We start from the raw sequence: 14,469 nt of genomic DNA, 5'->3' as shown, positions 1-14,469 counted from the left end.
GCCACGCTTGGGTACAATCTGTCATAAAAGAATATGGAGTAACTTCATGGGCTAAATTTTCACTGGGTGCCCTACAGCTTAATCATGCAAAATCCACTGATGATAAACAAATAGAATCCCGAGCTACTAAATCATGCTGCAAACTGGGTGCTTTATAAGCCAAGGTGACAATACAGTGTTTTAAGAGTCAGGGAGAGTGGGGTGCAAATCTTGGCTTGGCAAGTCTCAGTCCAATCAGTACTCATTCCTTTCTATAAAAGTATTTTGACAACTAGAATTTCCCTGGTTAGAGGGGTGAAGAGCCTGCCTCACTCATTTAATCAAAATGTAGGTCACTGGGAGTCATTTCCCCAGAAAAGGTTCCTACACAGCTTCAGAACATGGTGAGTTAGGCCTTCCTGAAGAGTTATTTCTGGCTATGTTCCGGGGAAATGCAAGCTCTTCTTGGCCATATGTGCCTTGGGTAGGCATGTTGAACCTGCTCCTAGAGGGTCAGTTCCTAGCTCAGTGCCACGTGCCATCTCCTCCTGCAACGTGAACTGATGAACAAAGAAGAGGAAATCCCAATTCTTAAGAACATGGTTTACTAACCTTTCACCCCCCGGTTGGCAGTGAGGCACCTTCTTTTGCCAGGGATTAAAACAAAACTCCATTAAGAGGGAAACACACCAGAGAACTGAGTGCCTTGACCATTTCACTCCTCTGAAGCCAGGAATTCCAATGACTTGGAGGCTAGATTCTGTAAGATGTTGGCCAGGGACAAATTCTAACTAAAAGCTCAGGTCCTTTCCCATGGTCCAGATACTACATGGTTGGATGCAAAGCTGAGAACCAGCTAACATAACCTCAGGCCTATGGTTGGAAGACACAGACCAACAGGGGTGTTTCCTGGAGTGGCTGATACGTGATTGAAAGCATGCATGCCGCCTGGGCTCCTGCCTCTGGCTGGTACACAGCCATTTAACTTCATCTGGGCTGTTTCTGATGGACATGCCAATGGAGGTCCCAGACTAGAAAGTTATTCTCTTATGCAGTGTGAGAAAGATAAAGATGATTTTACTATATGCTGGAGCTGACTTCCTTGCCAAGTGTGGGAATCCTGATATTTGCTCACTCAACATTTATTGAATGCCTATTATGGGCGCTAGGCATGTCCCTGCCATCAAGGAATTTTTAATACAAAAAAACAGGTAACTCACAAAAAAATTATAAACGTTGCAGAACAAGTGCTAAGTCTACTCAAAGTTCTGTGGGGGGGGGGGATGGGCACAGAACAGTGGGCATTTGGGTTTGCCTTGAGGAGTGGGATAGCTTCACAGCAGCATTGGTCCTGGAGTCACTGGGCAGACCATAATGAGGAAGCCATCTGAGGAAGCAGGAGCAGTGCATAAGCAAAGCAGAGATGCAAGAGAGCATTCCAGGCCAAGCAAAGGCTTGGGTGAATTCTAGAGAAGAGCTTAGACATAAGACGGGACAAATAGGCAAGGGTCAGATGATTGGGATTTCTAATGCCGAACCAAGGAGAGTCAACCTTGGTTTGGGTGATGAGAAACTGTTGAAATCTGAGCAGTAGAGGCACAATCAGATGAGTATGTAAGAATGATGATGGCGGTCGATGTAAAGGCTGGGCTGGATGAAGTGGGAGTGGAGGCCAGGAGATGAAGCCAAGCTCAGGAGGGCAGTGGCAGAGGAGAAGGAAAGTATGTAAATCCACAGCACTTGAAGATTAAGGAAGTACAGGGAATAAGGGAGAGAAAGGAGCCTAAAATGGTTCCTCTGAGTAGGTTTGGTAGGAAAGTACAGGGGAGCATCAGATTTGGGGTGAGAGGAGAGACATGGTGAACTCCACTTTAGATCAGCTGAGTGTCATCACCTTTGAGCCATCCAGGCGGAGAAGTCAACTGGTCAAGACCTCTAAAGAGGGGCCTGAGCTGGAGAACCACTTTCCTTGTCAGTAGCACATGGTAGTTGTTTTAGCCACGGAAGTGGGTGAGATTACGCAGGGAAGAGGGGAGAGCCAAGGTGGAGCCCTGGGAGCACCAGGCTTTTAGAGGAAGGTGAGGGAAGAGAAGCCCATGAAGGAAACTGACAAGGGCAAAGGGTAGGAAGTTTCTGGGAGAAAGCAGCACCATCCATGTGTGGACAGTGGGCTCCCATGCCACAGTGTCCATCCTTATGAAGCTCCTCTACATCTTGCTGCAGTCCACCGTGGTTTATCTTCTCATGGGCGTTTTTGATAATAGTGCGTCACCCATCTTTCATATGCTGGTATGTCTACCTGTTGGTCTTTACCAATGGGTCAAGTTTCCAATTACACTTTCTATTTGCCTTTTAGAGTTTGGATAAATCAGCCACCGAGAAGCTTTGTGGTGCATATTACAGCTCACACAGAAGCTGGACTCCAGTTAGAACTTGGGCTGCTTTGCTCAAATGCCTGCTGCTGGAATGGCTGCAAATATCATTCAGGTCAACAGGCCATGCATCACCTGCCCCACAAACAAGGAGGCCCCACAAGAGAGAAAGATGGAACCAATATTGCAGAAGATCTCAACATGGGGAGCGATGTAAAGGGTAGGGAGTAAGGCATCCCTGGAAGACAGAACCATGAACAGCCGCCTTTTCCACAAGAGGCTTCACTGTGGTGGTCCTGGTACCTGCAAATGGAAGAACAACTCCCATTTGCCACGGAGAGCCAGGCTAATCTCAAACAACTCCCCCTCTCTCTCCAAGACATGGCTGCATCCTTGATCTTTGAGGGAGAAGAGCCAACGTAGAAGCAAGAAGGGACTAACTCTTCAGGGTTGAAGCAAGAAGGAAAACATGTCTTTCGAAAATGAAGAAGTCTAGCAGCACCATTAAGATAACTGAAGCCTGTCTATTTTTGGCCAGAGTGGAATGAACAGCCCCATTCTGTACCAGCCTATGAGCAAAAGAAAGAAGGTGCCTTGGTCTCGGGTCCCTGTGGAGCTGGAGCGGGCTCTGCCATCCTGGGACGTGTCCATGGTGGCCTCCGGCTTCCACACTTGTGGGGAGCATGTGTGGGTCTTGGAAGGCACAGAGATGGTCGAGTTTGGGTAAAATACCCTCTTTGAAGGGTTTGATACAAACAGAAGGACTAAATTTCTCACAGTTTCCATCGGCTATGACACCCGTAAGTGGTGTTCTACTCTTAGCCTGCTTTGCGTCAACAGCAGCTGGGTTCCACATCGACAGCTGTCCTTAAAGCACTTTAGCTGAAGACACACACTTTGTAAGAAATAGCAGCTATAAGTCTCACAACCTTTAGAATTTGGGGGAATCCTGGGGATTTACTTTTCAAAGATATCAGGGCCTCTCAGCCTATCTGAGCCCATTAGGACCTATCCACACAGGTTGTATGTTGGCATTTGGGAATAAAGAAAGTGAAGTAAGCTTACTAAATCCTGGCCTTTAAGTTAGATGAATTCGAGGCAGCATCTAGAAAGTCAGCATTCAGAAAATAGTAACTTGTTCCCATAACAGCCATGCTGAAAAGTGTCCCAGCCACACACGGGGCTGTGTCACTCCCTCTCCGTCACTCACATCCTTATGACCCTCAGAAATGCTGTATTCACAACCTTTCTTACAAAGGTTTCTGATGGGTTCCTTTGTCTTACAAAAATAACACTTCTCAATATTTTTTTTTCCTTATCTCATTCTAAGACAGGCAGACGTTCAAAGGTCTACATTTCAAAACCAACTCAAAACCCCAAACCAGCTATTTCAGAATAGGCAATATATTTCCTTTGCTATGGAGAAAAAAAGTTTACGTAAGTTGCATCTAAGAAAGATTCTTTAGAAAAGAAAACCTGAGCCTATTTTCATGGTTCCCTCCGCTCTTAATTGCTATGTTTCTATCAAGGTTACTGGACCCAAAGGTTTCTTTTTTACCTTTATCATGTCTATATACAAACAATATAAGTTTAAATTACCCCTGTATTTTTACACTAACATAGTGCCATACCTCATAAGTATACCAGCCAATGTTAATTCATAATGGGGAGGCTGAAGCTCATCTCAAGAGAAACAGACCCCACCCCCCATCTCTACCCCTCTCACACCGACAACCGCAATGAGAAAATCATGGAGCTTCTCAGTCTTAGGGGACTAAATCTACGGGCCTTACTAGCCGGAAGTCTAGTGAATTCCCCACATGAACTTCACCGCAGGGAGGCAGAATGCTTACTGTGCAGGTGAGGAGGGGAGCCAGGGCTCTTAGGGAGGCTGAGCCAGGGGAGAGCATGGTGCACTGTGGTCCTGGCTGGAGCGCCTCCACTGGAATCTTCTACAGGTGCCCACACTCAGCCTGCCGCACGCTGTCCTCCCAGTCTGTTTCTTTCCCAATTTACTCTTTGCTGTCGATGATATCATGGGCTACCCAGATGTCCCAGGCAAAAAGCTGGGCATCGTCCTAAATTCCTCTTGCTCCATCCCTGTCTACATTCAATCAGTGCAATTCAATTCAGAGCTCTCTCAGGTCTATCTTATGAAGACCCCACGAACACACTACCTTGTCTCCTTTGTTCGGCTTGGTCCAAATTCATTTTCCTCCTCAGTTACTGAAACATCCCCCACCTCCCAGCTGGCCTCCAAATCCAGAATCCCCTGCCCCTCCCCTACTTTGATATGCCTCCCACTCTTCTGTTCACGTCCTATTTCTAATATGTAAATCTAAGCAGGTCATTCTGCTGCTAAATTCCTTCCATGTCAGGATAAAAGCTCCAATCTTTTGCAGTGCCTAGCATCTGGCCCTTCCCTCTCCAGACTTGTTCCCATGTGTCCCTAACACACAAGCCATCGGATGATGCACTTGGTCAAGCTGTCTCATAACCATGCTTTCACGAATAACATTCCCTCTGCATAGAATGCCCTTCCTTCACCTTATATATTTGGCTAATCTGTAATCCTGCTCGAACTGAAGCTCCAGGCCTCTCCCCCTCCAGGAACTTTCCTTGACTTCCCTCCACTTTGAATTAGGGCCCTCCTTGCTGCCTGCCTCGACCCAGGGCAAGTCTCTGAGACAAGATATTTTCACAGATGTGCACATGCATCAGGTCTCTGTTTGTTGCTCACATGATAGCGAATCCCTTGAGGCAGGAACCATCTCCTTCACCTCTGTCTCCCCAATAACCAGTCCAAAGCCTCTCTCAGCAAGCGCTCAAGAAAGGCAGCTGACTTGCTGAGGACAAAAATGAAACCTGTTAATCAGTCTTTCTTCCCTCGTCTCTGTTCCCATAGAACAGCCATATCACTCATGAACAGCCCTTGCCTTCGGATGAGTCTTTAGGTGTTGGGTTTATACAAAATTTCTGAAGATGTGATGCTAACAGGAGGGGCAAATGTACTTCTCCCACCAATGAAATTCTGTTCTCTATTTTCTTTTCCTTTCAGGAATTTATGGGAATGTCATTTTTTTCCCTCTTGGCCACCTGGAGGCTTTGTATGAGCGAAGGGGTAAGAGAGCACATTCTACTCATGTGATATGGAGGGGGAGAAGAATATAATTGAGTGTCAACTTAGAATCAAGAATCTTTTCCCCTGGGATAAGTCACAGTGAAGCTTTTGCAAGGAACAAGGACAACTGAATTTAGAAACCACAATCAGCCTATTCAGTGCAAACGTGTATAACCAGTAGCCTCCACAGGGCATGTTGAAGGGGAAACTTCCATATTCCCACTCAGTGTCCCACTTCTGTTCATTAATTTCTAGTTGAGTAGCTGATCCCATGCTTCCCTGAGCCTGAGATATTAGTTTGCGATCCCTACTGCCAGGGACATCCACTCTGTGCTTCAGAGCTGACTTAAACCTTCAGGATGTGTGTTTACTATAAAAGGAAAAACAAAGCAAAGCAGGCAGATGATGTTAATCCTGTGAGAGCAGGAGCTGGTCTACTTGGGAGAGAACTTAGTGACAATCCCTGGCAGGGAACGCTGACACCAAGACAAAAAGAAGGAGAGATGGTTGTTTGTGAAAAATAAAAAGGGCAAGAATGCTGGGCTGTGAGCTTTATTTCCCACTCTGGACCCAAGAGGCACATTCCTAAGGGACGATGTGTAGCCAAACCTGGCTCATCTGTCTGGATGAAAAGGAAGCCTCAGATGAACACAGCGTTTCAGCAAAGTACGCACAGCTGCTGTCAAGAAAGATGAATTCACACTAAATTAAGCTCAATTACGGGAATTTTTATTCTTTTCCCAAGGTGTGGGGTGAGGGCTGACATGCATCCCCTGGAGATTTGGAACTCCTCCAAATTCTACTACAGATTCCTTGCTGTTCTCGTAAACAGGGTGTCTAAAAAGTAGGAAAATAGCAATTAGATGATGGCATCCTGAGGTGGACCAGAAAGTAGCTTTAAAAGGCTGACACTCCTGCCAAAGGGCCAGGTCACAGAAAGGAAGAGAGGCGGATCCAAGAGGAAGAGCTAGCTCTCTTTAAAAGCACTTCATTTGATTTCAGATTCCAGTTCTCAGAAAAATACAAATCAATTTGGAAATTTAAACTGGTGTCTGCTCTTGGACAGGGGAATCGGATGACACACTCTTAGGACAGGCTCGTTAAGGGTTGCTTGTGCGCTCTCCTGGGAGGCCATCCTGAGCAGCGCTAGATGGTGGGAGTCCTCAGGGGTGGCCTTCGAGGGAAGCTGTTGCCAGGTGCAGTGGGGGAGGGGCATTCGTGTGGCGTAAACACTGGCCCCGACACTCTGGAATGATGCTGTTTTCAGGTGTGGATGTTTCTACGGCTTGACCTACCAGCTGAACTGCAAATATACTTTTCCCACACATAGAACCCTCATCGTCTATCATGTTCCTTCCTTCAAATAGGCTTTGCCATTTAATTCACTAAGGACTGTATACGTTGGGAGAAGGACCATTCAGTAGGTCAGCAGGAGGTGGATATACACAGAAGAGGGTCCTCTGTTTAGTCCTGTCACCAAAGAGCCTGTTTTCTGACCACATGCCTTGGGCCTATAAAGAAAATCTTGGCTATCAGATCTTATCTGCATCATTTTCAGATCGAAGAAGCTCTGAGGGGACAATTCTCACCAATTCTAAAAGAAGGAATCGAAGAAGCTGATATACGGGATGTTCCTTGAACTTTGGAATATTTTGGCTTTTATTCTAAAACAGGGACAGGACATTTATTCCATTTTTCTCTCATTCATTTCTCTTTAAAAGCCTGCTCTCATTACTCATTTCTCACCTCGAAAGGCCAGCATGCAATGAGCACACATTTACCTGCTTTGGGAGAATGTCTAAGGTATACAGAGGGCTTCACAACCAAAAACAAAGAAAGAAAACCAAGAAAAGAAAGCAAAAGGAAAAAAGAAAGAAAAGATAACGAAGCTCCTATGAGCAGACAGAAGACCCAGCATTCCTCTGGGCGAGGCCTGTGTCCTGGAGAACAACAGGCTTCCTGTAAGACCCTCCAAGCCCTTCAACGTAAAGGCCAGGCCTCCTTCCCAAGGTTACCAATTAGAACCACACGTAGCTTTCTTGGAAACCATCTGTCCAGACACCCCACTTGCCCAGATGCTCCACTTCACTCGGCAAGAAGCTAGTCCTGAGTAACCATGGCTTCTACCCCTCTTGGGCCAAGCATGGCTGAGCCTCCCCTGCTACCCATCCCCCCGGGGCTCAGCTGCTTGAACACAGAACCATGTAGCATAAACTCAAAAATGGGTTTGGGTAGGTCTCCAAAATTACGACACATTTCCCCGAGAACTGTGAAAGAGAAAGAAAAGAGGACACACATCCCCACCGTGCCAAAAGGAGCCATTGTTTTTGCTGCCTGTTAAACACCTTTAATGACCCATTTGTATCACCAGAGAGAGGAAAACACCAAGATGTGTCCCACCCACTCTGGGCACTCAGCACAGTATCCACCACAGATTGCGGTGGGATGGGAGGATGCTGGCCTGAGCAGCTGGGAGGGAGGAATGCTCCAGGGAAGTGTCTTTGTGTCAGATTCATGTCCCCTGGTGGACAAGCTCCATTTTTCAGCCTGGCGCTCACTTACAACCAGCACCTGGGCAATGGCGGGCATCTCCCTGTGCCACGCCTCTGTGGTGGGGAGGAAACTCAGTACACAGCCTCCTATGTCAACGCTAGTTCTTCTCAAGGGTACGATCAGAAACAGCACAACCTCAGGACTATGCATGCCAGCAACGAGGGCACCCTCAGAGCCTCCCCTCAGCATCGTGGTCCCAGGAGCACGACTAGCTCTTGTATCTCCATCTAAAATTGTTATTAGTGTGACTCTGATGAGCATCTTTCCCTAAGGGCTTCCCAGCCCTTGAACAACTTGCATCTAAAAATACAGAATGTGCCTATCCTCTCTGAACCTACCATGGGTAATTTGGAAATCTCTATCTCCCGATGAGTATCTTTAGAAGAGGAGAGATTTACAGGGCAATGTAGGAACATTTATTTATGCTGCACAAAAGGCCTTTATCACCTGTATGCAAATCTGTTATCAGGCTTAAAACACTGTCAGAGAGTCTCAGTGGTATTTTTTTCATGTCCCTTAAACAGATGCAGAGAAAAAGGGTTTGCAAGCTTCTTTGGATATCAAAGGAAAAGGGAGAGAGGAAAGAAAGCAACACTACGATTGTACACTAAGGGAGATTTGAAAAAAAGATCCTGTGGTTTGTTTTGCTAAATTATTGATGGTTCCCTGGCCAGAGCAGTGAGGTAGAAGGCTGGAGCAGCTCAGCGTCTTTACAAACAGGGCAGACCGAGGAACGTGCGTGCAAACAGTAGATGCTGTCACCGCCAGCTGTGACACATTTAATTGTCCGCAAGTCACTGCATTAAAAAAAAAGAGGGTGTTGACCTCTCTTGCTCTTCCCAGGTTTTGGCAAGAAGCCCTGGAAGGGGAATCCGAGCCCTTTCCTCCACGGTCAACTCCATCAGCCTGGGGAGGGGTGGGCTCCTTCCTCCTCGCTGCCTACCTCTCTTCTCACCCTCCTGATTCCAAATAAAGGGATGGACCCTGTTGCCAGTGGTAGTCACTCACCTTTCATACCACTACCTTCTTCTTGGAATGTGTTACGAGCAGTGGTCTGATCTTCTAAGTGTTCACTCCCACCACTTCCTGAAGAGGCTACACTGCTTTGTGGTGACAGGGGGGCATGATCGGATGGGAGGCACTGGGGTCCTCTAGCTCGTAAGTCCTCATGAGACATCCATCCATGTCCTAGAGGCTGGTTTGGCACATTCATGGGTGGGGTAAGGGACACAGATCGTTTCAAAGGGCTGTGGTGTGCCTGGCCTGAGAGAACTGGAAAAAAAAATAAAATGAAATAGGTTATTCCCCCCCCTTTAGCCTGGGCCGCAGAAGAACCCACAGTACCTCTTCACCCTGAGAGATGGTGCTGTCTTATAACTGCATCAGTGGGCATGGGGTGGCCCTTCCCTTCGGGGTGATTAAAAAGGATGCTGTCTGTACCTCTGGGTGGGTTGGGCTTCTCCAGGGAGGCTACATCTATAGTGCCCAGACCTGTGCTTTTGTGGGTTGGGATCTGGGTTTAGTTCCAACTCTAGAAATCAGGATTTGGAGTAGTAGCCCCATAAATCAGGTGAGGCTTGACAGCCTGGCTAAGTGGCCATCTGCCAAGACTGAAAAGAACATGTCCTGGATAATTTTTTTGCAGGGGAGGAAACACACAAAACCCGACATTACCCATGTCATTAAGGGTGGACTTCTGGAAGGGCAGGCAGGCCGGTCATCATCGTTGGGGATCTTTGCTGGGCTGAGCTAGACGAAGTGGACTAGTCCTTCCAACCAGGAATCGGGGGAACCATCACCTCTGAAGGGGGTGCAGGCTCAGCGAGGGGCCCAACACTACCAGGGGTACGGGACACAGCAGCTGTGCGTGAAAGGGCCGATTCTTTCTCTTGGCTTCGCAGGTTAATGCCAAACTTTATATTGAAAACGCTTCCAGGTAACAAGGCGTTCATTCAGAAGCCAGTGGGGTGCGTGTTCAGCCCTTCCGTGCAGTGGGCAACATCTGTGTAGCCCCCATTTTTAATTTCTTTTCCAGAAAACCAGGAAAAAGCAACAACTCACATATAACTAGCCAAATTAAATTGAGGTCATTCAAGGGAGGGATTTAACCAAAATCAACGCCGAGGGAGTCGACGTTACCCTTGGTTGGTTTTTCTGGGCGTGTAAAGTGACAACCTTACAAAATAAGTCTATTCATAACTTTCTCTCTGCGCTGGCTACTGACAGGTCCAGTTTATTTTGACTGCTGCAGTGTTAACATGGAGTTGAGCCACATGCATTTTTAAACATTTTTCAGGGAAGCCATTAAGTTCCATCTCAGGCTCTATCCCCTCCAGTGAGGCATTTACTCTCCCAAGTCCGGACTAGCAATGCTTTGCTGGCGTTCATCTTTGTGTGTTTTTTAGTCAGCAGACCTGACATCCCAATGTAAGAAGTTCTGCTTTCTGTTAAACCGCATTCTGGTGGGGCAGCACCCACTTAGAGACCTGAAGAGCAGGCTCCCTTGCCCCCCACTTAAAAAGATAAAGACCAGAGCCAAAAGTCTGAGTGTTTGCAAAAAGTGTGTTTGGGGCAGTAGAGGTGAGGGCAGGCTGCTCGTGGTCAGCTGGCATTAACCAGGCCCCGAGAGCCATGGGGCTCACACCTCTGCTGTCAGTGTTTCCGTTTGGCTTCATGTGGCCAGAAGGGCAGTCTTGTGTGTGAAAGAGGGACAATCAGAAGGGGTAGAAACTTCCTTATTAACAAAAAAGGGAGGGAAAAAGGGAGCTGCCGAGTTTAGTATCTGTAACCCGAGAAATTTCTAATTTGGGTCGATTCTATCAAAGGCAAGGAATTATCATCTAACTTCAAAATATGCAAAGGGAACACTGTTAAAAATTATTTTGGATCCTAACAGGCTGAAACAGCTTGCATTTCCACTAAATAGACTATGGAAGAAACTATTTAAAAAGGCTCCCTGGAAAATGCATTGCTACCTGGTTGGATCCGAATTAGCAAGAGAAAAAGAAAAAGAAAAAAGAAAAAGCAGAAAAAGAAAAAAAGAAAAAGGAAGCAGCAGCAAAAATGAAGAGAGAAGCCAATAGGAAGAAAAGCCAGACATCCAGAAAATTCATTTCATGCCTGTCTAAGTATTTATACAAAATTGGGCAGACTTGTTCAGGGCTGCCCCAAGTGCTGGGACTTTCCAGCTTAGATGTCTTTGCTTCCTGGTACCTCTGCAACCATTTCAGAATATCTGGTGGATGCTCTGAATGGTGCCAGCCAGGTGTGCCCAGAGTGGAAACGGGGGCTCCTCTTCACAGCCAGGATTAGAGTGAGCCCGAAACCATAAAAACAGGCCTTGCCAAAGAGAGGCACACAGCTCAGAGCTGCTGGAACCCTTAGCATTCCACCTGGTTAGAGGCTATAACTGAATCCATAACCATGAGTGGTGACACTGCTAAGAGAGTCCCCGTTTTTGGATGTGGAGAACAATACCACACACAGGTAGCAGTTGAATTCCGTTATTAGATGAAGCCAATTTGCTTCTTTCCACGGAAAGTTTTCTTAAAATCCATGCTACCTCCCCACTGATGGGTGTCCTTGGGGAGGCTGTCAGTGTCCAAGGAATCTAATAAATGTTTACCTAACTTCCCAGGACTTACAGGGATTTGTTCATAGAAACCTACACCCATTTCTTCATATATCCCTGAGCTTGACTGAAGCTACAGGGATTATGGCACGAGCTTGGTTGGTCTCTGTCTCCAATAAAAATCGATTATACCTGAGGTACAAGGACCTTTTCCCAGGGACTTTCCACCTAAGGCCCCACCCTGTCTGTATCATAAAGATTCCCACAGCTGGCACCAAACTCAGAAATGTCCCCTTAGGAGCGAACCTGCCATAGCAACCAAGCACAATGCCTCTTGTTAAGCTTCTGGTTTGGTTTGCAGAGAGGGCCGTGGATTGAGAGCCAGTAGGGGCCCACACCTACATGAAAGCCAAGTGGTGCGGGGCAAACACCTCATTTCTCCAAAGGGAACTGAGGCCTGGAGGCAATACAGGCTCACCTTCCTGTGGGAAGGAGACTGGAGCAGGTGACAGGTCACCTGCCAACAAGGCCACTTTGGGGTGAAGACAAATCTTCAGGTAGAGGTAATGGTGACCGCGGAGCCGAATTTGATATTACTTCAGGTGCTGGAGTACTTTGTTTGGCATAAAATAGCAGAGGAAAGAATAAACGCCATGGACAGAAAGAGTGTGAGAAAACAGGCCACACAGGGGTGGAATGAATGAGGTGGCCCGGGGCAAAGGGTGGATGGCTGTCCCAGGGCTCCTTTTTCTTTTCAACCAAAAGAACTCATCTGAAGTGGTGGTAAATAGAGGAAGAATGGATATTCAGGCAAAAATAAATAAATAAAATTCCTTTCCCTATGAGTAGGGAGGGGAGAGCAGTGAAGTCAGGCTTCTGAGAAGCTCTTCACACCGTGTTAGCTGCCCCAGAATAACTCTAGCTAGAGGCAGACCTTTTGAATGTTCTCGCTTGCTGACTGCTGCACGCCAGACAACAGCAGCGCTCCATTCAGACTTAAGCTGCCCCAGAGTAATATTCAAATGATGCAGAATTAAGCACACCTTGAAAAAAAATCTCACTATTGATTAGAAGTTAGCAAGTTCCAGCTGAACCGAGGTCCTGAATTTTGTGACTTTATAATAATGAGCGTTGGAGGGACAGCATATTTCAGGGGGGATTCATTCTAACAATTGCCCAGGGGGGCAAAATTGTGACTCTTGCTCTTGAAAAAACTGAAGCTAAAACTTAATACTGTGTAGAGTATAGAGCCCGTATCGCTTATATTTTTAGGAATAGGAAATCTCAGGTATGTACACATATATATGTATGTATGTATGTGTACATATGACAGTAGAGTACTATAATAGTTGGAACATTTATAACGTCAAGTGAACTAAAAATAAATAATAAATATTGAGCAAGTCTAGTTGAAATATGGGAAAAGCAGCTAAAAATAATCTTGCTTCAGCAGTGGAACAGTATGATGTGAGGACAGAGGGTCTTATAATCTGGCCAAAAACTCTGTCATACCATTCGGGGCCAGCTGCCGTCTCTGACCTCCTTTAACCTTATGATTTCTTTTTCATCTCCAAGCATCTTTCATGAGACTACTTTCAACACATTTTTAGGGGAAAATACGATAGCTGGCGCTGAGTTCTGTTCTTTTAAGTATTTTCTTGAAAGCCTGGAAATCAGATTTCTTTCCCCTTTCCTTTGACCAAACTTGACTTTGCCTTGATTTTTAGCTATTGAAATAAGGTTCAGGAAAAGACTTTTCAAGATAGACTCTTTTAAGAAAATTAGGTATAACTACTTCTCCTGCCTTCTAATATGACAAATAATGGGGTTTGTGGAAAGAGGAAGGTTTGGGATACGGGCCCAGCTATTTCCTTGGTCCACTGTTAGGTTAAGAATTGTACCCCACTGTCAAGGAGTGAAGTGATCCTCATACACAAACAGTTCGGACGACTGAAGCTCAACTCTTACACTGAAACTTTATCCTAACAAACGGTAATGGAGATCTTTCAAAGATACATTGCATACTTCTCTGTTCTCCTTAAATTTATACAGTGAATGCAAGTAATGCTTTGAAATTAGTATTACGAGCATAGATGAATAACATTTCAGAGCTGCAAGGCCCTGAAAGGCAATGCAATCCAATAATCCCTATGTTGTGAGCTGGGGGCCCCTGGGTAGTGGAAGGACCTGGGAATTTCTACGCACGCCGGTTAGTAGATGAGACGCTGTTCTATACGTGGTTTTTATACGTATGTAGAGAGTATTAAAGTTAATAAAATATAAATTCATTTATATTTGCTGAATTCATAGCTCTTTTTGTCATTTTTTTCATCATCAGATTTGAAGTACAGTTATTGTTTTACGGGGATCCCAGTTTTTTGTTAAAAACTGAGGCCCGAACTCAATAAATGATAGAGATGACTGCTATTCTCTGCTGTGTTTGCTGAGTTCCACGGGCACCTAGTGGCCTCGGGAACGTGTATGCTTAAAGTCCTCTGGTGCCTTTCACAGTTACACTACCTCCTCAAGTTCACTCCACCACCAGGTCTCATTGCTACCACTGTGAGTTTCCACCTATCTCCAGGCTCAGCATTTTGCCCTGGAGTCTAGAATCTAGACTGCTGAAGCTGATTTCCTTTTGAATAAGGGCATTAAGTACACCCATACTCCTAATGTCATTCTCTTTCATCAAACCCAATAACCTGTCTTCTCAACCCAAGGTTGGGCTCTGCAGCCTCATCAGGCCCTCATGAGTTCAGCCACATAGACATGATTTGCAATTTCACTCTTCTTTCTTCCTAAGCCAGTCTCTCCATTTCTAATTCAAGAAGTTGGCCTTCACAGAAAAACTTAATGTTTTGTTAATTTTTCAA

At 46.0% G+C, this 14,469-nt stretch overlaps 1 protein-coding gene across 4 annotated transcripts in view; it reads right to left on the bottom strand.

Moving 5' to 3' along the window:
- The window catches only part of SAMD4A (sterile alpha motif domain containing 4A), a 223,672-nt gene that overhangs the window by 43,398 nt on the left and 165,805 nt on the right, over window positions 1–14,469 (bottom strand). For 2 of the 4 annotated variants that reach the window (XM_061180850.1, XM_061180851.1), the window contains exon 4: window positions 9,034–9,297. The exons of the other annotated variants lie outside the window; for them this stretch is intronic. In XM_061180850.1, coding sequence (XP_061036833.1) covers window positions 9,034–9,297 — 264 coding nt within the window. The remainder of the gene's footprint in view (window positions 1–9,033; window positions 9,298–14,469) is intronic. 4 annotated transcript variants of the gene reach the window in all.

The sequence above is a fragment of the Eubalaena glacialis genome, chromosome 2 (assembly GCF_028564815.1).
Source record: "Eubalaena glacialis isolate mEubGla1 chromosome 2, mEubGla1.1.hap2.+ XY, whole genome shotgun sequence".
Lineage (NCBI taxonomy): Eukaryota > Metazoa > Chordata > Mammalia > Artiodactyla > Balaenidae > Eubalaena > Eubalaena glacialis.
This window is presented reverse-complemented; position numbering and strand designations above follow the sequence as displayed.